Source organism: Melopsittacus undulatus, chromosome 3 (genome assembly GCF_012275295.1).
Source record: "Melopsittacus undulatus isolate bMelUnd1 chromosome 3, bMelUnd1.mat.Z, whole genome shotgun sequence".
Taxonomy (NCBI): domain Eukaryota; kingdom Metazoa; phylum Chordata; class Aves; order Psittaciformes; family Psittaculidae; genus Melopsittacus; species Melopsittacus undulatus.
The window spans coordinates 99,573,166-99,600,255 of NC_047529.1; the positions used below are offsets into that span (position 1 = coordinate 99,573,166).

The 27,090-nt window shown below is 47.3% G+C and overlaps 1 protein-coding gene across 1 annotated transcript in view; it reads right to left on the reverse strand.

Moving 5' to 3' along the window:
• Nucleotides 1–1,737: 1,737 nt before the first annotated feature.
• Nucleotides 1,738–27,090, reverse strand: part of MDGA1 (MAM domain containing glycosylphosphatidylinositol anchor 1) — a 145,409-nt gene continuing 120,056 nt past the window's right edge. Inside the window, exons 13-17 of the mRNA XM_005145328.2 lie at nt 23,447–23,599; nt 22,114–22,248; nt 5,114–5,244; nt 4,049–4,157; nt 1,738–2,129 (exon numbers count right to left, since the gene is read on the reverse strand). Coding sequence (XP_005145385.2) covers nt 2,038–2,129; nt 4,049–4,157; nt 5,114–5,244; nt 22,114–22,248; nt 23,447–23,599 — 620 coding nt within the window. The 3' untranslated portion in view covers nt 1,738–2,037. The remainder of the gene's footprint in view (nt 2,130–4,048; nt 4,158–5,113; nt 5,245–22,113; nt 22,249–23,446; nt 23,600–27,090) is intronic.

The window sequence follows — 27,090 nt, forward strand, 5'->3', positions numbered from 1 at the left end:
GTGATGGGTTTCAAGACTTCAAAATGTATGTCTTGGGAATTAAATAAGAGCTTTCCTCCCCCATCAGTAGAAGAAATGGGGCAACAGCTGCTGCTGGAAGCTGAGCAATACATGGGATAGCTACTACATTCATGTGATTTTAGACAGAGTTGGCTCAGAGAAGCTAATGTATTAATCAGAAATGGATAAGGAGCCATGGGTACTGGGAGCTCTGGTGCGTGAAAGAGCTAGCTCATCATGTATCTGTGGTTCCCCAGGTATGGAGTTTGGATGGGCTGTCTTTTAGGGGGAAGAGTCCTACTTACTGAGCTGTCAGAGTGGCTAGCAAACCCCAGTTCACAGTCCTGTGGGGCTAACTCTGCCCCATGCATGGAGGTAATTCATGCCCAGAGCTGCTCCCTGTTGCAACAAGGCTATGACAGCTCCCACTTAGCCTGTGCAAGGCAGTCCCTCCTCCTGCAGGGTTCATCTGTACCTGAGGTCAGGCCAGACCTGCTGCAAGTCTGCAGCAGAGAGACACCAGCTTTAACCTTCCACGATGCCAACAGGAAAAAATTGATTTCCCCTCATCCCTGTTCCCCTGTTTCCAGATCAGCACAAGCTTCTTTTGGGTCAAGCTTCCTGCCTCCATCCTTCCTGCCTCCAGGTTTCAGCTCCTCTACCCACTGCTCTGGCAGTGGAAGATGAGTGCCTGCGAGGCTGCACGTGCTGACAAAAACGCAGGCACCTTTTCCCTGAGCAGCAATGCTGTTGCCACACTTTGCCCACCCTGCAGCTGCACTGCACTGTGCCACCTGCTGCACTGTGTGTGCAAAAAGGCCTCAGAAGGTGAGAGGGCAGTACTGGAGCTGCCTGCGCTGATGGCCATGGGGCTGGGACATGGGCACAGGACCTGCTGTCTGACTCAAGGTTTAAGTGCCTGACTCTTCCCATAATTCAAAACACTTGAGATGAGGGAAGTTAAGCAATGGAATAGAAGACCAAAATAAATAGGTAACAAAAGACAGACAGAGAAGCAATCCTGGGTTTAGGGATGAGGTGACTGCCATCTCAACATTCACAAGGGGAAGCCAACATGGAATGCTCCCCCCTTCTCACCCCATGCTGCCCCATCCCTCAGCCCAATAGAGACACATTTCTGTCTGCAGCTCAGATCTGCTCTCATAGTTTCTCCACCCAGCAAGAGTGCTGAGAGAGAGTAAGAGACACGCAGAGGCCAGCACTGCAGCCGGATCCAGCCGGAACTTCTCCACCACTCAGCATGGTCCGTGTGATGAGTCCCTTCCTGCTCCATCTTCTTCAGGCTGGTGGGTGAGAAACACGGAGTGGTGGGGAAAGGCCAAAGCAAACCACACAGGGGGCAATTAAACACATGAGAGCCTGGTAGATGAGGATGGATGGCGACACGGAAGCACATGCGGTGCGAGGCAACATGTTCTGGCCACCGGCACCAGGGGCAGCTGCTGCCCCACGGTCAAGGCCAGCAGTAGGGCAGCCCAAGCCAGTGGGAAAGCATGGGGAGACAAGGGGAGTGCTGCGGTGTATCATCCACTAAGCTGTGGGCTCTGCAGTAAAGAAGGTAACTGTTCTGGTAGAAATTTGTGCTTTAATATATTTTTGTTTGCTTGTTTAAAACAAGTTCCCACTTCCCTGAGGAAGCCCTGTCCGACATTCCCAAGGAAACATGGGGGTGTTTGTTTTCCTCCTTCATTTGCTCTTCACATTTCTTCATTCCTATTTTTTGTCTTTCCTTCTTTTCTGTGTATTTCTGTTTCTTTCCTTCTCTCTCACTCTTGCGCACGTGCTTTTAAAAAACATTTGTCTTTTATTTCTATATTTTGCTCTAGACATTATGACTTTCTCAAGGAGTGCTCCAGTTCTGACCCAGATCCCTTCGCATGGTCATGCCTGTCAAGTCTTTGGTAACATATGGACACTTTGGTGTGCCAGTGAGGAGGGGAGGAAGAGGAGCAGAGGTGGCTGAGTAGGAAAGGAGCAGGAATGTCTTGGTCCGAAGACAGGAGCGCTCTCTTGCCATCATCTGAGCAGCACGTAAAGGAAGAAAGTCAATGGGCCACAAAGACAAGGGCTGTGCAGGGCCGGGACACCACTCCCTGGAAGAGCAACCGCTGCCAGTCGAGAAGAGAGAAAAAGAATTAGTGATGGGACGGATCCAAAGCTCATCAAACAAGTCAGCACAGAGCAGTGTCTGCCTCTCCTTCCCATCCCGAACCACAAAGCACCTCCCAGATATATTGAAAGATCTTTCCAGCCTTCCCTGGACATTCTCAAGGCTTCTCAAAACTATTTATCTTCCAGCTTGGAAGAGAAGGTTGAGTCTTGGTTACTTCTGCAATCTAACCCTCCCTTCTTTCCCAGAAGATTCAACTTGAGTCAAACAAAAGGTTCTGCTTGTGGTTTGGTTACAGCATCGCTATCCTAGGCTGAAACAGATCTTCACCTGAACCTGAAATTTCAAACTTCTGACTTCTTTTATGTTTTGTTTTCCCCTTCATCTTTGGAGTTAAGAAAGTTGATAAAAATTCCTGCACAAGGCTCTTTTCTTTCAAAAATAAATAGGACAAATTGAACCTTGCTCAGAAGTGCCTGTCTGGCTCTGCCTTTCATACTCCGAACACCTGGTGTCCTGCCCACCTGAGGCATGTCATTGAGGGCACAGGCAGGACCAAGGCATGAGGCACACCAGTGATTTCTGCCCAAGGACTAATGCCTAGGTAATGCTATGCACCTTCCTGTGGCTTCAACCTATATTGCACCTCAGTGAGGGTGGGATTATCTCTGGTTCTGCAATGCCTGCACCAGGATGATGTGGATGGACTGGAAAGGGGCAGGTGGGATTTAGCTTAAGCATCTGCCCTGGTTTTGGATAGGATACAGTTAATTTTCTTCCTAGTAGCTGTTGCAGTGCTGTGATTTGGCTCTAGTCTAAGAACAATGCTGATAACACACCAATGTTTTTAGTTGTTGCTAAGTAGCACTTACCCTGATCAAGGATATTTCAGTCTCATGCTCTGCCAGTGAGGAGGGCATGAGAAGCCAGGAGGGAGCACAGCCAGAACACCTGACCCAAACTATCCAAAGGGGTATTCCATACCACAGCACATCATGCCCAGTATGTAAATGGGGGGAGTCACCCAAAAGGGACTCATCGCTGCTCAGGTTGGGCTGGGTACCAGTCAGTGGGTGGTGTGCAATTACATTGTGCATCATTGCTGTTTATTGTTTCTTTTTTTCCTTTTTCCTTTAATTTCATATTCTCTCACCTCATTATTGCCCTCATTATTATTATTATTATTAGTAGTAGTAATAATAGTATATTGTACTTTAGTTATTAAACTGTTTGTATTTCAACCTGCTGGTTTTACATTCTTCTGATTCTCCTTCTCCTCCTCTCAGGAGGGGAGAAGAGCGTGTGAGCAAGCGGCTGCGTGATGCTAGTTACTGGCTGGGTCTAAACCATGGCACATTCACTGTCAGGATTAGAAAGGAGGTGATATACACCTTGGGTAGCTTGCTCCCATCTCTCATGGGCAGGACCCTGCCTGGCTGTGTCTCCCTGCTCAGAGCGCAATGGGAAGAAGTCCAGCCCCCCCTGCTCCAGGCCCCAAAAGGCAGATTTTTTTCCTGGAGAAGGACTGACTCAAGGCCAGTAGAGCCTGCAGAAGGTGTTTCCCTTTCAAAAGCTCGCATTCCTAGGGTTTCCAGGAAATGAGATGCTACAGAAACCTTCAGCTGGTGTTGGGTTGGGGATGACACCCCCAGCCTAACAAACAGGTGCAGACTTCAGCAAGCTGGTGTCTGGCAGCACAGTCCCTACAAAATCTGGTTGCTCCTCTCAGCATTTCCTAATTCACAACTGCAAAGAGCAAGTTTAAGGGTCTGACACCCCTCTGCTGATGGAGTCAACGTTCTTTTTGAGTCCCACCAATACGTCAATGTGCCTTGAAATTAGCTGCGCATCCGCAGCATATGTGTTCATGTATGCACTCCCACTGACTTGGCTCCTCTGAGGCATGCACACTCTCACCCTTATTCGGTCCAATTGGCTTCCTTGGGCAGTCCCCCTTTTTCAGAGTGACATCATCGATGGCAATGTCCCCCTCATAGCTTGTGCCCCGGACACCTTCGAAGATGATCTGCAAGCAGAGCATGGGACAGACCTCAGCGTGAGGCTGCTGTTGTGGAGGACCTTTCTTGTGCTGTGGGGCTCTGCAGAGGTGAGCAGGGCACAGACCAGATCTTACCAGGTCCTCAGTTTTATGATGCTTTCCTGTTTCTCTAGTACTCATAGGATCTGAAGAGATGGGCCCCACTGCTTACAGGACCAACCCCTGTGTGCTGAGTGTGGAGTAATGAATGAGCATGTAGAGCTATGCTATATGAAGGGTGCTGCACTAACTAACCAAGCAGTACTGAACAGTGCTTGCACGAGTTGCTATATTATTATTATTATTTTAAAATACTCAAAAGCATGCTGGGCATTTTGCCACAGTGCTACAACTTAGCAGCTTGCACAGGCCCAGCTCTCACAAACAACCTTACAACAGCAAAGTAGCATGTTGGGCAAAAACATCAGCAATAAAAAATCCAGTAATGAAGCAGCCCACTTCCTGAGTACACATAAGGCACCTGATGAGCAGACACAGACTGCCACATTCATATTCACAAGGTGTCCTACAGTCCTAAACCAAGGTGATAATAGGGGTGCTCTTGCAGCACATAGTAGAAGAAACTTCTAATGCTCAAAGTCACTTTACGCCAACAGGCCAGCACCAGCAGTGCTGTCACACGGACCTGGTGCCAGAAGGACCTCTTTGACAAGTGGTTTCCAGATCAGCAATAATCATAAAATTTATAGTGCCAAACTGATGCTTGCACATAACAATGTTGAGTGGCTTCAGCAAGAAGTAGATTTGATTTATGTGCATCCCCCAAGCTTTTACCTTGTACCAGTGACTCTGGGGGTGGAGAGCTCCCAGTGTCCAACCAGCCCCTGTGCCATGAGGGAGATCTCTGCTGCGAAGTTCCTACAGCCCATGGCACATGGACAGGACAGGCAGCAGGTGGCTCCTTGGCTGCGGACCTGACTTACCTGGAAGGGCCCGGGTGGGTTGATGGGCACGTGTGCTTGCTGCCACATGTTCCCTCTGTTCCCACTGAGCGACCACACCTGAGTGTCAATGGCTCGCTTGTTCCGCACACGAACCAGCAGGTTCAAGGAGCCTGTAAGAGAGGAGCCAGTTACTGGTGTGCGCAACCCTGCCTACTGGGCTGGCACAGCTCAGGACCTCAGCCCTGAACCACAGCTGTATGCTCAGAAACAGCCTGCAGAGCCCCAGCAGTCAGCGAGCCAGCTTTCTCCTGGGTTGATGGGCAAGTGCCACTGGCAATGCTTCATCCATCTGGGCTATCCAAGGGAGGACAAAGTTCCAGATGAACACAGAGAAGACAGGATGAGGAAGAAGCAATCTGTAGCATGGCTGGGTTGGCACAAGAAGGGGGTGGCAGAAATGTTAGCTGCGAGGGACCTCCAGAGGCATCCCATCCAACCACCTGCTTGAAGATGTGAAGCTCTACATGAGCGTATCATGGCTTTGCCTGGTCACATCTTGAAATCTCCTGAGGGAATCAGTGCTGGGGGGCATTGCCTGTGCCACACTGCCTGTACCATCCCAGCTCCACGTTTTCAGAGGGACACAACACTCTGAATCAGCACTGACTTCCAAGTTCTTTCAAGCAAAGCAACTCCCAAAAGGTTTTGTTTGCCACTAAAACAAAACCAAAGCCAATAAATATCAAAGCATTTACAGTTCTCATTTTGAAAACAGTGTCACAGCCCCCTACACCCCACCCACAAATTAAACTATCTTAATTTGTCTTCCTGCAGCATCTTCTTAGCTGGCTTTTTATCTATTTCTTTCTGTTTCAGGGAAAAGCCATTTTTAATCATTCACTCAGGGTTAAAACACTTTTTTCTTAATAACCCTTACTTATATGTTCATAGTCTGTCTGCACCTGGGATGCTGCATTCTGCCCAGGTATGCCCTACTGAGAGGCAGAAGTGAGAGGTCAGGAGAAGAGGCAGGGAAAGAGACTTTCCTGTATAACCTCCCTTCTACATGATCCCCTGAAATTCTTCATTCTTGGCACATCCCTGTGTGAAGGACAGGGACTTGGAAGTGTCCCCGTCAAGTACCTGGCTGTCAGAAAGCGAGAGATACATCACAGGGAGTTCAGAGGTGCATAATAAAGATGATGAAATGTTTAGATTCTGAATGGCTGACTTACAGTAAAAGGTTAAAAGAATGAAATATGCGTGTAATTTAGTGAACTGATGAAACAGTGGCATGTTGTGCCTGGAAATATTCACAAGTGTCAGCAACAAGTCAAGCTGAGAAAACTAGATGAAGGCCTGATGGGACATGGGGAGTTTACCCAATTCCCTTCCCCAGTGGAACCCATTCTGGGATGCACACCACAACCCAAGGCAAAGGAGTGAAGTAATTTGTTTCTCTCTCTTTTGAGACCAGATGGCACTGCATGTCCCTGGGGAGACAGAAATAAGTGGGTGGGATCTCCTTCCTTGAAACACAGTGCCAAGGATGAGAAGTCACTATGGGAGCCTCCAGCAAAACCAGCTTTGAGCTGTTGGTTTCCTAGTGTTTGCCCTTCACCTTAGGAGCTTCCTACAAGCGAAAGTCTGTCTAAGGATACCTAGTCCTCATGGAGGCCCTTGGCCAAACTCATGGTCCATGAAGGAACTACATAACCCTATCAATCAATATCAATGCAGGGAAGCTAATTACAGACACCAGAGCTGGTGAGGATGGGGAATTGAGAGTGAATGAAGAATTATTATGAAGCTGCTAACAAGTAAGCATTAAAACTAACTGTTGCCTATTCTACCCTCATATGGGGACTTGCAGATAGGATCTGCCACTCAAAAGCCTGGGCAGCACTGGGACAAATCAGGCAGCAAACGAACTTTGATGCACTGGGAAAAAAGTCAAGGTGAGATAGAAAGAGAACCAGGGAAGCATCTGGAATGCAAATTATTACCCCCAAAGCACTGGCTGTGAATGCCTGGCCTAAACTCAAACCAAGTGTGAGAATAACCTGGCTGACAGCTACATGTCCTTGCAGCATCAGGAAAAATGTTTCAACCTTTTGGCCCCTGAATTCCCTAATAGAACAATACTGAATATTAGCAGCCATTCTTCAAATGGTTTGCAATTGGAAAAGAAGCTCTCTTACCTACCCACAACATGCAGCATCTTACCACCCCATCTACGCAAGGAAAACTGAAGGTCAAACCAGATGAACAGCATGTCCCTGACTGTCTTGCAAATCAGAGTTGTGAAGGGGAGTCAGATCTCATAGCCATACCTGCAATCCCTGATAAATTACAGAGCCTCCCTGAGCCTAGGAATGAACCACAACACCTTTCTTTCCCAGCAATGCTGTTCCTGGGAATGTGCTTCTGGAAAGCACGGCAGAGAATCCAAGAGTTGGAACTAAACAGGGATGAAGCTTCTATTCCATCTGAGCTGTGTCCACAGTGTTGTAGATGTCAAAGATTAAGCAGATCTTCTCATTTATTCCCTTCAACCATGTGTCAGTCTGCCACAAGCTACCAGACAAGTTTAAGGGCATGTAGCCTGTAATTGGGGTACCTGGAAATGAACCTTCAAGTCTGAGCTCCAGGCAGATCCATGAAACATTTTAGTCCTGGACTACAGAAATCAACCTTTCCAGTTGCTCAGAGCTTCTTTATCTTCATTTTCCACTCTTGCTCCAAAAGCCAATTGTGTGATGAAATGAGTGCTTCAGAGCTCTGTATTTTCCAAGGGAAAACTCTGGGCTCAGCCCACTGCCTTAAAATTAAATGTTGTTCCAGGATCCCACTTACAGTCATGAAAATCCATGGATTAAGTCCCAGGCTAAAAAGGGAAGTGAAGCCTACGTAAATACTGACATCCGTAGCTCCTGATCTCTGGTGAGTTCACACCTGCTCACACTTCCCTCTGTGCAATCTAGCAATACCTATCTCATGCCTTATTAACCATATTTACTTCCTGTGTAGCTTCCAGCATGGCACACAAGTTCAGACCAAACCAGCCACCTGATGCTTGTAAGGTGCCCCTCTTAGAGCACAGACTACATCTCAAAATCCCACTTTGCAGGAGGTGGCCAATGCATGGTCCATGCATGTGTGGGATGTGAGAAACTCATTCACAGCTCTGAAGTGACTTGCCACATGAACCTCAGTAAACTGCTTTTACTTGCTTGTGTCTGCTGACATAATACGATGATGATAATCAAGGACAGTAACACTCACTCACTTAGGGGGGAACTCAGGAACAAAGCAAATACTTTATGAGACCTGAGTGAGATGACACTAGGGAACAGAAGTGCCTGAGCTCACCCGCCTTTCCAATGGTCACAAACTAATGAAGAACCAAAGTGGGACCTGCTCACCAATCCCCATGCCTACCCCAGTAGGGTGTAAAAGGCTGATCTGGGTTGTCCTCCAGCACCAGCTCTTGCAGCCACCTGTTTTGCCTGATTTTATACTAAAATCATACCTAGTTTCCTGTATCAGAGTCCAAATTTAATTGGCCAGTTTTGTTATGTATTCCTGCCATTATGACCCCTTCCCCATCTCCCCCATCTGGCATTTCCTAAGGGCACCTGCTGCTGAGGCACACACAAAGACAGGCCATCTATCTGCTGCTGAATCTCTCCAGCTGACCAGAGACAGACAAACACAAGGAAAATCCCAGGACACCAGCAACCCTGTTGTAACCTGTCCCCATACAAGGCAATCTTTGCATTTGTCTTGTAATCTGTATTATTCCTTCTTCCTAATCAAAAGGCAGAATAAAGGCCAGTGACGAGCAATGAGGAATCAATTACAAGGAGATTGAGCTGTACCTTCTGTTGGCTGCCTTTAAGACCAGAGCTGGCATTTCAAAAGAGTGGCACTCACACAAAAGAGCACCAGCTGGGCTGCCAGATAGAGTAGCCCAAGGGATGCCTTTAAATGTTACCTTCCAACAATAAGAAAAGGTCGTCTCTGTTTCCAGGGGATGGGGACTTCACTGTTGCACTGAATAGTGGCGTAGATCCAGAAGAGCCAGTGCAGGCAGGACTGGGAGGAAGGCCTTTACAGGGTCTGTAAAGGCAGGGCCATAGGCACAGTCTGTGAGGGATGGTAGGGAAGATAGAGGTTTCCTCCAGAATTTTCCATGGGGCAGTTGTTGGGGATTAATGCTGGGTGACGGGATGGGGAAAGGCTGGGGCACAGCTCAGCATATGCAGCAATGACAGAAAGCAGGCAGCCAGAGGGCTTGGAAGCAAAGAGAATTAGACACTGCATGCTGAGGGATAGGGTGCTCTGCCAAGTGCAGCATAGCTCCATGGGGTGGTAGGGAAGGCTGTTGGGATCCACAGCTGGGAGCTGGGCTGGCTGCAGGCTTGCACACAGCCTGGTCTCACTGTAACTCCCTGCTGTGGTCCTACAGGATCCATGCTCCAGCACATAGAGGATCTCAGGAGATCAGCTATCCATGAGTAGTCCTGTCTGCAGCCCTGGTTTAGGTTTGCCACCCAACTAGGAATACAGGGCTGAAAGCCCCTGTGGAAATTCCCATGGCATTTCAACTGCCGGCAAGACAGATTGAGATAAGAAGAAACTGACAAATGGCAAGAGATGTCCAGTGGATGGAAAGAGATGATAGACTGTGGAGAGGACTCAGACCCTGTATAGCCTGGCAGATTCACTTGCAGACACAGCACGATGGCTAAAACCAAGCCAGGGAGAAAAAAAAAATATCTCTTACCTTTCTAAAAGGGGCTCTGAGCAATTCCTTGAGTGGAGTTTAGTGTTACCGCCACTGATCACAAACTTAAAGCCCAAAGCTTAGTGCAGGCAAATCTCAGGAGTGATTGACAGTCCCCCAAAAGAATCTATTACTGTTCATAATCTCTGCAACAAACACAGGTCCCTTTCCCTATCTCATTTAAACTGATGTTAACGGATAGCAGTCAGTGTCAGGCTGGTCTCAGTTACAGTACTGTGGGGGAAAGCTACTGCTCTGAGAGCTAGAAAGCAGAGGGTGGGAAAACAATTGTAGCACAGATGGAGATGGAGCTTGTACTGACTCATAATTTCTAGGAATGTAAGTTGTCCTTGTGCCATGATAGGATGTATTTACTCTTTCACAGTCTCTAAGGATGCTTCATACTTTACATATGTGGAGTAAGACAATTAAAGCCTCTTGGCTGCTTTCCACTCCTGATTAGAGAGAACTTTATCTTTACATGTCTTTAACTGACCTCAGCTTGGTGTGCAGGCTCTAGGCAGAGGGTCGCTACACAGACTCCTTCCTGCAGCCACCACTTCAGTAATTTCAGAGCAACCAGGGTTCAGACAGCTTATCAATAGTGAGAAAATGGAGTCTTGGCCGGAGTTTGGAAAGCACCACTGTCCCACCTCTACTCATCCCCACCGGCTTTAGAGAGGCACTGAGCACATTCAGTGCTGTGCTGCAGGCTGCCTAATTGCTATGGGACACTCTTTTTGCTTTGTTATGGTGGGGAGGCTGTAGTGAAAGGGATCAAGGGAATCAAAGCTTCCAAGTCCCCTGCTGTGGCTGGGACTTTCTGGGTATATGAACAGCAATACGGTAAGTTTTGATTGGCAATGCTTCCCCTACAGCAAACCTGTGAAAATTACTTGTATCTTGCTACAGGGAATTTTCTTTGGATTTTATTGGGGATTTAAAAAAATCAAAGAACCACACACATTTCCACCTGTGACCTCCTAAACCATCATCAAATGAGGACAGGCTTGAAGCAATATCCCCCTGACATGGTAAAGCCAATTGAACACATTGATCTATGATCCATCACTATACATCTGACCTGTCTCACATGCATATGAATTTTGGGCTGGAGGAAATGGACCAGCAGAGAAGCAACAACACTGCACTGTAAAGAGGCAAAGTGGACATGCAGCTGGACCCCTGTGGGAGACATGCTGGGTGGTGGGACCTGGGGCATGCAGGCAGTGAGGTAAATGCAATGGTATGGTCAGTCTGCCTTGTGACAAGTGTTAACGGGAGAAAGGCAGGCCAACTACAGCTACAGCTCCTGCTCTCCAGCATATCCCCACCTGTCTGTGTACATAGAGAGCAGATGGTGATATGGTAGGAGCAGACTTGCAATGGAGCTATGCTTGAGCTCCTTTGCTCATTTGAGCCATGGTCTAATTAGAGAAAGTGTTGGCATAGAAAGATGAATGATACAAGACTTCCATTTCTGATGTTGTTTGTATGGAACTAAATTCTGCCACCCCTTTTCACGGTAAATTCCCTCAGAGGCTGTTTGTGACCAGTAACAGGTTTTATCTGTGTGGACAACAGGATGTGGCTTAAGGAATTTAAAAAAGGGAGGAAAAAAATCTCCACTCTCCATAGCACTAAATTTATGCTACCCAGAAGAATAAAGGCCCACCAAATATGCAGCCAGAGCAGAGTAGAAGGAGAGTACAGAATCTGGCAATTAAAAGACAAGACTTGGGATTCCTTGGGCTTTTCGCCAACTTCACGTCTGATTCATTATGCCATCTTGCTTAATCACATCCCAGACTGTGTCCTTCCCTGCAGGACAGATGGGGTGCCTGGCTCCCATTCCCAAGCCCAGCTGTGTTTTCACAGCCCCTGAATGCAGCCGCAGGCAGAGGCTCATCCCACATGCCAGCTCGCCATGCTGCTGTGCTGCACAGTGCCTGCCCATGGCGAGCACAGGAGCTATCATGGAACTTCGTCAGGCTAGAAGCAAGTTCCCTCTGCCTATTGCCTTGGGAGCTATGGTCCCAACCTGCTTTCAGTCCAGACAGACTAAAAGTGACCATGTCCTCAAGTTTCCCCACAGGTCTCAGAGACCTCCTGCCCTCTGTAGGCAAAGGGAGGCTAGCAGGCAAGATGGTGCCCACCACTGTCTCAGCTGGATGTGTGCTTATTTACAGCCCAGAGAAGCAGAAAGCAAATGGCATCGTGAGCTTAGTGAGTCTTCAACCACCTGCCTTCCAGCATACATCCCCCTTTGTTGTCAAGCCTGGCATGGAGAATGTGCATCCTGCTTCTCTAGAGCTTGTTCTTCCCAGCCTCAGCTCAGCGGACACAAATGCTCCCCCAGAGAGGTGGTCACTGACTCATATCTATGGGACTGGGAAGCACCCAGTAATCTCAGGGTCAAGGATGGGAAGGACTTTGCTGTGTATCCCCTGCTTGCTTATGGAGCAGGATGGTGCTCGAGCTGCCTTGCTGGTCTCTCTGCCTCCTACCAGCACCAAATGCGCTGCCAAGCCCCTTCCTACACAGTGATGCTCCATCACAAAATTGAGATTCCCTCTGTGTTTCATCCTGCCTTGCTACAGCCCCCTCCATGCTGGTATATGCAACATAGCTCCCATTTGCTCTGTGTCCTCTGTACCACTGTAATTCATGCTAATGCTCTAGCTCCTTGCGTGACTCCCTCCATAACCACTATGTGTGATAATTTACAACATCTATCTGTCCACACACCTCTCTACACAGATATTTTTCCTCATGAGATTTCTCACTCTTCAGGAAATGCCACCAGCACCAAAAGGGGGAAATTTGCATTACGAGAAAATCCTTATATATTTGTCAGAATTGTCTCCTGATACTTTATACTCCAGACTTGCCTCAACAGCTTGTTTTTATCCAGAGATCCTTGTAAAAGCTGACAAAGTACAACCTTAGAGACTTCCCCACCTAAGAAAGAGAGGATGTAACTGTGGAAAGAAGTCCTCCTGGACCTTTTGAACAGAACTCCATCTGTAGAAACTGAGAACAACCCTTTACCCTAAGGGGTACCTCCTTTTTTCTAGGGCTTGCCCTTTGGCTCCTAGCAAGGATCCTTCATACAAATACACACAAAGGAATATAGCTGGCCTGAAGGCATGGAGCAGGATGAGATATATCCTGATCTCAGTGCAGTTGTGCAACTCCTCTTCTATACATTCAGCCCTAAATAAAGAGCTATGACCTTTCCATAGCCACTGCTTCTACCTATGTAGCCAAGAGCTTGTCCTTGCCTTCTGGGAGCTCTCCAAGCAAGCCTGCAATGATACGATTTACGTAAATGCACAGCAGGCAGAAATAGATCCTTCCCAGACAGCAGTGTTGCATTCCTTGCTGAGCTTGAATAGATAAACTAGACAGTTGGATCAAATCTTTGGTTTTGTCTGCTTAACAAGAAAAAACCTCTCATCAGTGAAATTCTGTTGGGAGGGAAGATGTATTAAAGGTACAAACTGTCTGACCAAGAAGAGCTGGCTGTAGTAACAGAAGGAAACATGATTTTAGCAGAGCAAGGAGAAAGCATATTTCAGGGATAATTTCAGAGCTGGTCTCTTGTCAGGGCCACTGCTGTGTAAGAGCCCAGCACTTTCTCTGGGTGCTCACCACTGTCATGGATGCTGCTGCCTTCCTTTCTGCAGCTCCTGGCAAACAGGTTGGGATTTACCAATGCAAATGCATTGCACCAACAAAGCCCTGACTCTTGCCTAGTGCAATTTGGGCAGCTTCTGCATGCAGGAAAACAGCCCAACCCTGCTGCTTTTACTGTGACCCTAATCCTCCCAAACATGGCACCATCTCTCCCTTAATTTAATGAGCAACTATTTCTGCACCATTTCTGATGAGTGCATGGGGCAGGCAGAAAGAAGGCATGTGAATTTGCTTTTACTGGGCATGTAATGGAGAGAGGGGCTGGCCACAGCTTCAGCTGCCAGCAAAACCACATGTACAGGGGCTTGCTACGTCCAGACAGGACTCCAAAAGAGGTCCAGAGGGTGATTCTGTTTGGTCAGACTCCAGCTTGTTCTAAGCTGGAAGACAGCCACTGCTGGTCTTTATCAGACACACCAACTGTTCTCAGCCTCCATCACTCACTGCTCTCCTAAAGTTGAGCACTGTAGACTGGAGCATCTAAATTAATCTCAGCCCCCAGAATGGACTGTCTAGATTATGGTCCTAAATTTCTACAGAGGGCAGATGCCAAACCATGATTTCTCATTACAAAGACCAAATCTAAGGCAGGGGTTGAGTCCCACTCTGATAAAGCAGCCCTGAAGAGCCTCCGTGGGCAGCAGTGCTGGCCAGATGAATAGGATCATTGCACTTGCTCTGTGCCTCAGGCACGTGAGCTGCAGCAGCCCTATCCTTCCTCCCCTCTAATGTTTTCTAGAACCAAGCAGTTTGAAGGCAGCCAGGCAGCTCCTTCCCTCTTAGTGTACCTGATGGACCCCAGAAGTGCTGGGTACTAACTTAGGGAAGAAAGGCCAACCTGAAGGAATGTAGCAAGAAGAAGACCATGTTTAGGCAACTTTTCTCACCAATTTTGCAGACTCAGGAAGCCATTGGCGTGGGGTCTGCTTGCTCCTTTTTCACGTCTGATGCCTCCAGGCAATTGTTCTCTCTTCTCCCAGCTTTGATAAGGGACCCTTTCATCTTTGCCACCAGAGACAGCTGGGTCCTCTGTGCAATGTGTGTGCTCAGCTCTCAGACCGAAGAGCACACACTATGCTCAGCACTCTCAGATGAGCTGAAGCAGAAATCTGCTTCATAGACACTGCCAGGTTTAAAAGAGCATAACAGCCAGACGAGTGGAGTCTGCCTGCTTCCCTTCTGTGAGCAAGCTTTGCAAAGACCTCAGACAGAGAGGAGGGAGCCTCCAGAGCCCCCAGATACAAGTTCTGTGTGTGGAAGTGTTCCTGACAAAAATCCTGCAGAAGCAATGTAGTTATGCTGTGGAAGTCTTTGCCTGTCTCTTCTATATCCCTGTTAACAACTTATTTCCCCATCATCACCTAGTCTGTGGTCCCTTAGTCCCAGGAGCCAAACACAGGGCAGCTGCATGGCTGCAGGGCTTGGAGCAGATGGGCTGTTTTAGGGTGATGCTGAAGCCAGCAAGACAGCAGGAATGAGCAGCTGAGATCACATATTCTTCCTGCTGAACTGAAGACAGCAGTCAAAATCTGCTCTCTGGCCTTCTCCTCTGCCTCACCCAAAGAGCAGTGAGAGGTGAATGTTTCAGGCCTGGGAAGCGGTTTGCTGCAGGAAGGCTGTTAGAGCAGGCTGTTCCCAGCTTTGGGGCAGGATGCATTATAGCAAAAGACTCCTTTCCCATTTTATGTCTGACTGTACTGTCACCAGAAAATTTCCATGGGACTGGCCAATGCAGTGAGACTCCAAGCCTGGATCTGCAAACTCCTTCATTTCAAGTGCTGGGGTGCCTGTCATCCCTGAAGAACTCTCTCTGGGAAAGGCAGTCACTCCTGGCAGTAATAGTGATGACTGACACTTGTTGAACACTTTTTGATGTTCTGGGAAGCATTTCAATACATGTTACAAAATCATGTCTTGTTAAAGTTCAAGACTGGGAAGGCTGCACAGATAATGCAAGATACTTGTGCATTCTGCCTCTTCAGCCTTTATCCTGTAAGCACATCCAAGGTGTCTCCAGGTGTGCACCTGGAATGACTAACTTCAATTTCCACATGGCATTGGTGAAATAGTTAATGGTCCATGGAGAGAACAGAAAAGTGACCTGGGAGTGCTACACGAATAGATGGATCCGCACTGAGAGCTCCTGTTTCCTCTTGAGTATGTTAAGTTTTGTATCCAGCAATTTCAGGGTCTGAATAATTGATGCTACACCGGATGTCTCAGGAGATGATCAGGTTGCAATATATCTTTACAGCTACTCAACGCTGCACAAGAAGGCTGCTTCTGGGAGCCAAATCTGAATGGAAAGATGCTTCATGGAGAGCCTGGAGGAAGGCAGAAGGGATCATAGCAGCTTCTCACCTGATGAATAACAGTGGCTCAAATCAGGTGAGCAAGGGTAAAGATGATCTGCAGGGATTCGGGGCATCTGCAAGTGAACTGATGCCAGCAATGTGTGCCCCTGATAACCTTCCCAACAAATTCTGCAGCAGGGATGTGGTCATGGTACTAGGCAGAATGCCTGCATCAGCATGAAGATGTTATTTGTGGAATAAAAATAACATGTAGCCAATCCACATCCGAACACCTTTCCTTCATCTTTCTGTTTTCTTCAGCTTCACATGACAAGCTCTTTGGCTTAGGGATGATTCACTCCACCTCTGCAAGCTGTATCAAGCATGGCATTGATGCTCTTTGTAAGTAAACATCCAGTGAGGGTGTAAACCCATAGTATTTACTGGTTTTCAGTAAGAGTAACTGAAAGACTTCTCTGCCCTTGGTTATGCAGAAAGTTTGATTAGGTGATGTATTGGTCCCACCTGGTTTTAGTAATCTTTAAATCTATGGTTCTAATCCGAAGTTCACTTAAGTCTTTAGAAAAACAATGACTTCATCACTCCTTGGTTCAGAGCCACTGTGTTGAACCTACAGAGCTTTTACAAATATGTGGTTATCTTGCCAGGTACTTATAATCCTTGCTCATGGATCATGGTATTTGTCTAACTTCCCCCCAAGAACCAAACAGTACCACAAGAGACCAAATCTATCCAAAGGGTCCACATCATAGGCCACAGGAAGCTGCTGGATGTCTGCACAAAACATTAGTCAAATGCACATTTATTGATTTAGAAATGAGTAAAGCCAAGAACCCCACTGAATAAGTGGAAAATAAAGAATATTAAAAACATGGAATACATTTTTTCATTACAAACTGTTCATTTAACTCTAACTGCAAGTTGTTTTCAAGAGCCTAGAGGGAAGCAAATCATACTCATTAGGAAAAACAGCCTCCCCTCAATCAATCCAGTGATGTCATCTCTACCATGTAGAGTTATTGCACTGGAGATAATGGCATGGCTTTCCTAAAGGATGCATTTGTATATGACGCAAACTTTATATATCCAACAGAATGCAGCTAACTCCAGGGTGCCACCAGTATAACTGCATGCAGTAGTAGGGTGCTGTGTTCATAAACAAGGACTGGGTAGGAATGAGGGAGCTACAATGCTGAATCTTACAAAAAGGATGTCTTCATGGTTCAGATTGCATTTACATTGACTTAGCGGGTACCTATCAATGTGTGACCTGACAGCTCTGACTACTGTCACTTCTCAGAAACAAGATGCAGCCACATGGCATCTGTATTAACACTAGCTCCTATGTGTGCTCATCCACCATGACCTCTGAGATACCTTATGGATTTTTTTAAACTTGGATGATGTGGCAAGTGATCTTATTGTTGCTACTGAGAACCAAAATCCCTGTTCCTCACATTATCCTAGAATAGAATAAAATAAAATAGTACAGGATGGGATAGAATAGAAATAAGAAAAGAATACTTCAGTTAGAAGGGACTGACAGCCATCATTTAGTCCAACTGCCTGACTACTTCAATCACATCTCTAGGAAGCCTGTTCCAGTGTCTGACCACCCTCTCAGTAAAGAAACGTTTCCTAACATCTAGTCAGATCCTCCCCTGATGCAGTTTTAAACCATTCCCATGTATCCTGTCACAGGATACCAGGAAGAGATCAACACCTCTCTCTCCACTTCCCCTCCTCATGAAGCTGTAGAGAGCAATGAGTAGTTTACAATTCCATTGGAAGCTTCCAATCCTGATTATACATTGGCTACACTTAGCTGGGGTGGCCAGATAAGGTCTGTGTCAGCACTAAGCTGGAACAAGAGCACCTTTAACAGCACCTTTAACAGCTTCACAGGTGCTGGATACATGCCAGAAAATGAGCCCATTCTCTGATTGCTGGGAGAGGAACTGGCCAAGACCATGATACTGTTAGTGCAGAAAGGAGGCTTAAAGTACAAAAACTGCAAGCCAAGGGCAGGGTCTTCAGACATTGCATTCAGTCAGGCTCAGCTCTTGAAGCTCAGGACTTGACACTTCCACTACAGGTAGCACCTGAACAGTCCTGTCGTGGGAAGTAGCCCAGGGCAAGGAGATGTCTTTGTTTTTTCACCTCTCTGAGACCGTACCTCATCATAAGCCTGTATGTAGTGACTACTGTTATTAAAAACATAGAAAACATAGTTTGAAAAGGGTCTACCAGCAAGCTCACAAATCAGAATTAATCTAAAAAAATGCCGCTTTGGTACATTCTACATCACTGCTTTTATGTAGGTACTCCTGAGAGCAAGTAAACTCATTGACTCAAGTGTTTTCCCCACAAGAGCAGTCACTGGCTCATGAGATAGTGCTGGCTACAGAAAAAGCTGAATCCACTGAAATTTCCTCTTCCCTCTGAGCAACCTTCCTTGCAGGCCTGTATTGCTGCAGGGTCTGCAAGAGCATCTAGCAGCAGGCAGGAGGCTGTGCAAATCGTAACTTGGCTACCACTGAGCTACGAGACATGAGAGAGGTAGCACAGGACTGCAGTGGGACCAGCCCATTGACAACACTGTCCCTTCAAAGCACCCCCTGCATAGGCAGCCCTGCAAAGAAAGGAAGAAGCGTTTCATGGCTGAAGCAAGGACTTGAGAATCTGCTCTCAGCTGCAATGCTCACTCACCAAGCTGATTCGACAAAGAGGCTTTTGGAACTGGGTGACTGGTCACTGCCTGCTTCGGCTAACTCCTGAAGAAAGCAAGCAGTTCCTCATTTGACATAGCTACAACTTCTGCAAGTAAGACACCCTTGGTTTTGAATACCTCATGGAAACAGGATTTCTTTCCTTCCACTCCCCCTGATTTTTCTGTTTGGGCTTGCAGGATTGTAAGGCAATGCGAATGCTTGTTCTGGAGGATGCTAGAGGAAGGAAAACCAACGTCCAGATAATTCCAGCAAAATGGGAATTGCCTCCAGGGAGCTCCCCTTCACCCTGCTCTCTCATATTCAGATCACCCTGCTCTCTCATATTCAACATCACTCTGCTCTGCTACTTGCTGAATATGTTATGCCATGGCTACAAACGCTCCATTTGTATTCTGTTTCTCTCTTTCATCATATCTATTATAAACGAGTAGTGTCTGGGAACTCTCCCAGGGAAGATTTGCCTGGATGGCTATGGATATTTTATAGTCAAATTGTGAGAGTAAGCCAGCTTTCAAGTTCTGTAGAGGGGGAAAAAAAGGTAATAAAAGGGTTATTAAAAAAATAAATAAATGTCGGGGTTTTATACAGCTTCTTTTCATAGTGACAAAGCTTTGGTTTGCTCCATAGTGGAGCTGGAGTTGCTAGGAGATACTTGATCTGGAAGATGTCCCATTGCCAAGAGGACCTATCTAGGTGGCTCTTGCTAAGTGCTATGGCTGGCTCAGCAGGGATGGCATCTGGCCTGACAGCACTGGGCTGGCACGGGGTGAGACAGGGGTTGGGGCTGCATCTGAAGGCATCAGATACTGCTGGCTATGTGGGGAGCAGAACATGGCCCAGGGTTGTAGTCACCCCATCTTTACCTTCATATGGTTGCTTACATGATGGAGTTAGAAGGCCAGGATCTGTCTTCTCATCTCACAGGAGAAGTCCTAGCGAGGAGCCCTGTATCTGAGAGGGTCACTCTCTTCCAACCCAGGGCTAAAGAAGACCACCTGAAGAAACTTGCTTTGCCCTTAGGCAGGTTGCCACTTCCCCAGGGGACTCTGAGGGGCCTTCAGCCACCAAGGGCATAGATAGAGCCTGGCACCATCTGAACAAACGGAAGCTTTCTGGCAGGGTTTCACAACCTCCACACAAGCAAAACCAGCCAGGGAATAACCAAAGTGCATTAGAAATGTAGATGAGTCATTAGATCTGCTGGTGAAACAGAGTGTGTCCCAAATGCAGGTTCGTTCGTGCATGTGCAGGGATGAGGACAACTATGCCAGAGTGCTGCCTGCGTGGCAGTAAGGAAAACAACCAAAAGTCACAAAAGATTTAGTAAATAGCATAGTGGGAATAACAAAACCCAGGCATTTTTAGGATTACCAGGCCTTCTGAATTTTCCTGGAGAGGTCTCAGTTTCACCTTGGTGCCCTGATATGTAGAACAGAAGCCAAAACAATTACAGAATATCATGACTGGCCTGAAAGATACACTCTCTCCTGAGCAGAGAGCCGATACAAAGTACTGAAGTTCAATTTGCAGGCAGATATATTGTGGGTTTGCTAGACCAAGACACATGTTCCACAGGCCAAGAGGAAAATAACATTTTCTCATTTCTTTCTCTTTCATTCCCTGACTCTATCTGGTCAGTCTAATTTTTAAGTAATTTATTTGCTCTCAGCTTGGCAGCATCCACCCTGGAAATCATTGTATGGCATTAAAGAGTCTATCCACCTTGTACAGATTCATCAGTCTCCTCATGCAACAAGGGGAATAATGAGGAGCAGGCAGGAGCAGCAACATGGAGCATGAAGGGAAAATCAACAGACATAAAAGATGCCTGAAGCTGAGGAAGAGAGGATTGCACTCCACGGCTTTCTTGGGTCTTGGGATTCGCTGTATCTTTTGCTCTGGGCAATATGTGGGTAGTGAATGAAGAGTTAAAACACTAAAAGCCAAAAACATGTAACGAATTAATTCTCTGTCATGTTCAGTCCGCCCCATCTACAGAGAGACCAACACATCAGAGCTGTAAAACAGAGCTCTCTTTCAAAAGGAAGAAAAAGCTAATGAGCTTTTACTTTCCTCATGAACTTGGAAATACGACACATAGCTGTATTCCTAAAGGAAACAAAGCAAAAGAAGCCTCCTCCTTCCACATCTTATTTCCCTGCCAGTCTCCCACTGGTTTGGGCCACCTTTCATTGCAATCACAAAGGTGAGATCCCTTTCAAAGCCTCCAGGAGAAGACATGCAGGAATTGGGCAGCAATTGACTGACCATGGCGGGCAACTGCAGGGAGCAAGGGAATTTGCCAGCCAGCATTAACAAGTGGATTCAGTCAACTGAGCAAGACAAGGAAAACCCATTGTGCACCTATACTGCCAGTGCTCTGCCCGAGCAACCTGCCACCACATGAAGACAGCACAGTGCTGCCTGTCCGTAGGGGGAATAGAGGTGATGCAAACACCTCTGACTTAGCCAGACTCTGAGTGCAGACAGCAAATATGAACCCAACCCTCAGATCAAACACAGAGATGCAGACCTGCTCAGTGACCCGCAGCCCAGACCTTACACCCTGGCACCTGTGGGGTCAGGGTTTCAGCCTCAACCCCACTGAGAGAAAGAGATCCCAGATTTTGCAGCTTTACCTCTCTGCCATGCCACATGTGTGCAGAGATGTGATAGCCAGACTTGGGAGCATGTTCCCTCCCAGTGACATCAATGGTGCTGAGCAGAGAACTGTTAATTAACCCCGTTTACGGAAGGGCGGACACATTCCTGCCTGGGCCCTGATTTTTCAGTCAGGCTCCAGTCCAGCCAGTGATTAATAACCCAGTGTGCTGTGGGAAGAGTGCATCTATTATTCAAATTAATGAAATTATAATCAAGAGGTGACGAATTAGCAATTGCTCCTTGACTGGATATGGAAACTCATTAGTGTGCCAGGCGCTTCTGGTGTGCTTGCTGCACTCATAGGCTTACGGTTAGAGAGGAGGGAGTCAGGCAGAGCAGAGACCCTTGGCACAGCTGAAGGAACATGGATCCTGCCCACCCCAAAATAGCTGCTGTCACCAGAGAGCCCTCTGCTCCTACATATCCCCTCCACTTCTGTCTCCCTTCCAATGGATGGACTGTCCACCTGGTGTTCTGCTGCCTGGAGCAAGGTGGCTGTGGCTGTGAGCAGAGAAAATGTACACACGTGGGTACAATGCTCTTTTCTGTGGAGAGTAGGGAGCCTTATATTAGAGGAGGACTGAGCCAGAAAGTAAGGAGTGATGGCTGAGTGCAGGATACTGCTCTGAGGATGGGCTGCAACAGCCTCACAACCCTGACACTGCTAGTGTGTGGGTAACGGACAAGTATCTGACAGCAGCATCCTACCCTGGTTCTTCGAGCACTGGAATAGGACTCTCACCCTCCTGAATTGCTGGCTGCAGCACAGCTCGCAGAGCCAGAGGATGGAGGTCTTCCCCAACAGCCTGCACTATTTACCCTTCCCTAGAGGGTACTCACCGATGTGCTTCCCGTACATGTGGTAGTAGAAGGAGACACAGTAATACTTGGCAGTAATGTTGTAGAGGGGGCTGATGAGCCGGGCTTTGTCTCCTGTTACCCGGGGCCGGGATGCCTCGATGAACATGTAATAACCTGCAGAGCAAGAGGGAAAGGTGGGGAAAGGCACTGCTTCTCCCTTTCTGCAAATGATGGGATGACAGAGACGTGGCCTTGCTCTCCTCATCGGCTCTGCATCCATTGTGATCCCAGCCATAGACACTTGCAGGATGTTTGCAGTGCCTCCCGTCTGCAGTATTTAGGAGAGCAGGATTTAGGATGGATGACAGCAGAAACTCTGTGAGGTCATGCAGCAGATGAGTGCTTGAACATGTGCACACACATCTATGTGGATGCAAAACGAGCCTTTCTCCTGCAGTATGAGGAGCCCCAGAGCTGACTGCACCACGTAAGGAGAAAACCAGAAAAACAAGGGAGAAAACACTGCAGCCTAATTTCTCTGCTTCAAGCTGAAGGACTGAATATTCAGTATATCTAGCCTAAACAATATTGTTGTCTAAAGAGAACAATACCAAGGTATTTGTTAACAACTCAGGGAAGAACAGATTAGCTATTTGATTTGTTGGCATAGTTTTCAATGTTCAATCAGGCTGGTTTACTGAACACTAATGGGAAAAGCCATTTCCTTATCCGGCCATTGGATGTTTCCCAGTTTTTCTGAGTTCAAAGATTTGTGCTTGCATACAAATTTACTTTTCTCATTAGAGAAAGGGGAAAATAATGCCCAGCTAAAATGGGGGCATGTACTCCATGCACAGCTAGCATGAGCAATACACAACAGCAGTCTCTTCTAGCTAGAGGTGAGGCACCTGCTGCCACCCCACAGGTAGCTCCCACCTGGTCTCTCATGCTCCTGCTTGGTACTAAGATCTGTCTGCCTCAACAAGACCTTCTTTAAGAAACATCTGCCTAAAACCAGCATTGTGGTTTCTAGTTGTTAGTGATGTTCTCCTACTTGCTTATCCTGTTTTGACTTCAAGCTAAGCATCAGATGGGACAAGGGCATTAGGCAGCAGGCAATTAGCTGGTAACAAGAACTAATGCTCACACTTTCCCTTAAACAAAGTCGTGGGTGTTTTAATTGTGTGTTTAATGCCAATCAGTAACATGCAAATTAGCTGCTTGCTCCCTGCACCTTGTGTAGAGGAGGAGCGTGTTGTGTGGAAAGCAGATCAGTGCTCCACCAGCTCCCAGAGCTGTAGGACTCCTGACAAACAATGGTGTACATCTCGCCTCCACAGCCAAGCCAAAAGAACCCCAAATGTGTGCTTACCCTCCGGTGTACCGCTTATGTCCGTGGGGGGCCCTGTGTTGACGGTGCGCTTGGGGTTCTGTGTCAGGGCATTCTGCCGGGTCCAGTCAAAGTTGTCCATCTTGTCCTGCATGAAGCCACAGATCTTCTCGTCCTCAAAGCGGCAAGTGTTATCTGTGGGAAATGGAAGGGGGTGGTCAGCTGCCTGGGTGCCTGCAGCATGTCTCAAAGCACTGCTACATCACCACTGAGGTCCTGCATCAAGCTGGGGACAGATGGGCAGCCCCCAACCCCAGGAGGAGGCTGAAAAGGAGGGTATCTGCGATTAGTATGATTATGGAAGGCTTAATCCAGGTTGATGGATGTGTTCGTCTGACAAAATGGAAGAAGGATAAAGAGAAAGAGAGATTTTGTTGGGAGGTCTGAAGGGGCAAACATAGAGGAGGTAAAAAAAAAACATTGAAGGCAAACGGGCCACAGAGGCTTTTCAACCAGAACAACTTGATGATAGAATAATTTCCCCAGGAGAGAGCAAAAAGCTTCAGCAGATGACCTCCCTTTGGGCTATGTATTTAACTAAACTATGGTGCACATGAAAAAAATTCAGCTGTGGAGAAGAGGTCACCTCAGTGCTATGAATGTGTCATTTAGCTAGAGTATATCCAATTTATACCAGCTAAAAGGCATGTTTGATATTGCAAATTATGCTGGTTCCCCTAACAAAATAAGTCATGTAGGTAAAAAATTTTTATGTAGGATCAACCACGTGTGCAGCAGGGCTTGCTTTTATTACTACCACAAGACAGTTACAGCCTACAGCAATATTGTAAGACAGGTGAAAAATCTTGTGGATAGTCGTAACCCAATATCGTCTTGCAGAGATTAAAATGAATTGGACTTGACCAGGCTGAAGATGGTAACCTCTGTGATAAAAAACTAGTTCCCAAGCCACAGAAAAAAAAAGGCCAAGAACCAGGTTTACACTGCAGCCACAGTAGGAGAGAAATGGAGGAAACAGGCAGAAGAGAAAACCGGTCCAAGACCTGATGTGAAAAGTGCTTTGTGTTCTGAAAGGTCCCTGGGCAAAAAACAGAGCTGGAGAATGGGCTGAGAGTGGGATCTCAGACCCCATGAGTGGTGTGGACACAGTAGGTACAGATCTCTACCTTCTGCCTTTATGTAAGAGCAAGGACGTGTGCTCTGACACTGAAAGATAAAGTACTCAAAACCCCTGGAAGAACACATACAGAGAGGAAATCAAGGCTCTTGCTAAAGACTTGGGAAGTGCTAGAAACCTTGTCCATGGCATGCTAGTACAAGATTCAACTTTTTGGGGTTTACCCCCCTCACTGTTCCTGCTAGCATGCCCAGATGAAAAGAAGCCCAAATGTCTGCTTGGGCTCCTACATCTTCATTTATGGTTTGCTCTGGTTCCTGGGCAGGAAGCTCTTTGTCCTAGCATGGGTGACTCTGGCAAAACATATAGCGCAGAGCAGGGTCAGCAACCTGTGGGCTGAGTGCAAGGATGGGATGGGCTTTCTGCAGTGCCAGGGCTAAAAGCTGCTGGCATGGAACTCTGTGATGTAGGAATTTCACACACCTACCCATGCTCACCAAAATCTGCCATCTAGTACCAGAGAGGAAAGACCACCCATGAATGAACAGCATCTTGACTCTGAGATGCTGCGCTTCCTGGTTCCTACTCTGCACCTAAGGCCCTCTGCATCCCCTCTTATTTGGAAATGAAAATGACCATCATCCAAACAAATCAACAGCCTGCACACCCGTGTGGTAGGGAAGTGGGTTCCCCTTCTTGCCTGTCTTTGTCCAGCACCCCACCAAAGCTGTGAGAAAAGTGGAGGCAGCCTCCTGCTATGGCTCAGAAAAAGGTCTTTGCCAACATAGGTTGTGCTGCAAGCCAAGGGCTTGGTTCATGGACCAGGGCAGCTAGGTTTTCTGTAAGCTCAGGAGGAAATGCTGCTCCTGCAAGCTGAGTACAGCCATCGGGAGCTCGGCTGGGCCAGCCACTTAACTGCTGATTAACCCTGGCTAAGTGCTTGCTGTACAATCCACTCGTTTCTAATTAGCTTCCTAATCCAAATTAGCCACTGCTCTGCAGTGCTGAGCACAGAGGGTCACACGGCAGCTGGAGCTGAAGGAGGAGGGAGGAGTGGGAAGCAGATGACAAGACAGATGTTGGCAGGGTCTGAGGTGGGTCAACTACATGGGATGGGGGGGGAAAGAGTGAGAAATCAGCTTCCAAGTGTCCTTCCCCAGCTCTCATGGCTGAGAGAAGGGAGCTTGTGGCTGTATCAGACACCCACTGGTCCTCAGAGGACGGTCTGGAGCCCAAAAGCTTTCTGTTATTTCCGTGTTGCTCTAATGCCCCTGACTTCTTTCCATCAAAACAAACATTTGTGTGGCTCCAGCTCACAGGTTGCCAGCTGCAGTTAAAAGACACAAGTTTTCTCTTATGATGGCATTATCCTACACAGCAGGATCCAACATGAATGTCCTTTTTCAGTCAAAGGGACTGTGATGGTTTGCACCCCTGACCTTCAGAGGAGAAAGGGGACATCTTTCTCCAGCACAAAATTCCCATAACAGGGAATAAAGTTCTAACATGGAGGTCAGGCAGGCAACTGATTGAGAAGGAGCAAACCCTTAAAGGATAAGGCTCAGAAACCAAAAGAAAGTCCAGGCTCGGATGGAGATCAGAGAGCCATGCAAGACAAGGACCGAGGACAGTTTTCCCAGCCTACTGTGGAGACCTAGTTGTGTCAGCTGCTTCGTTTGTAAGAAATCCCCTACACCCATGGGAGAAGACTGCTCATAGAAGACTTGAAAGCTTGAAGAGAGCTCTTCCAATGCCAAAACAGGGTGCTGACTCCATCCTCTCCTCTCATTCAGATGCAGCTTACTTACAGGAGGTAGAGATCATAAAGTAGAAAAGGGTCCTAGGTATCCCACAGATACCACAATGTGCAGCACCATTGGCTGCAGGAATTTGTAACTACAGCACGTTGCTTCTGCTTAACTTGGGATCTCAAGGCACTTTGCAACGACTAATGAACAAGGCTTCTTAACATCTCTATGAGGTAGTAATGCCTCTTTCTATATATCTCCTGCATTACACACAGGGAAACAGATGCACAAAAGTATAGAGGAGCACATTTAAGGTCACAGAAGGCAATGCCAAAACTGGAAACAGAATCAAAGTGCTCTGACTCCTGGTCCTTTGGTTTAAAACAAGCCACAGGAAGGCAAAGCTCTGGCATTTCTCTGAGCTAGAAGTGAAGGTTCCCAGAATAACTGAGAGATGTTTGGTGTGGTTTGGGATGCTTCCAGCACATTGGCTCTGGACTGTTATCAGTAAGGCTCACAAGGGGAAACCTGGCAGATACAGCTGCAAAGAAAACCTTTAAATGACCTGCTGGGTGTCTCAGAGGCCACAGCGATGATCTAACTGTTGACCTCGGCTGTGTGAAGCAGACCTTCCTGCATATTCACACCATCTGCCAGGGATCCTGGCTCAGCACTGTGGTGAAAAGGAAGCTTCCCGATTAAAAATTAAACAGTGGATTTAAATATTGAACACAGAAGTTGTTCTCTGGATTGTCAGAGGCGAGGTGGAGGTGGCAGGGGAACTGGTTCCTCAAAGGTTG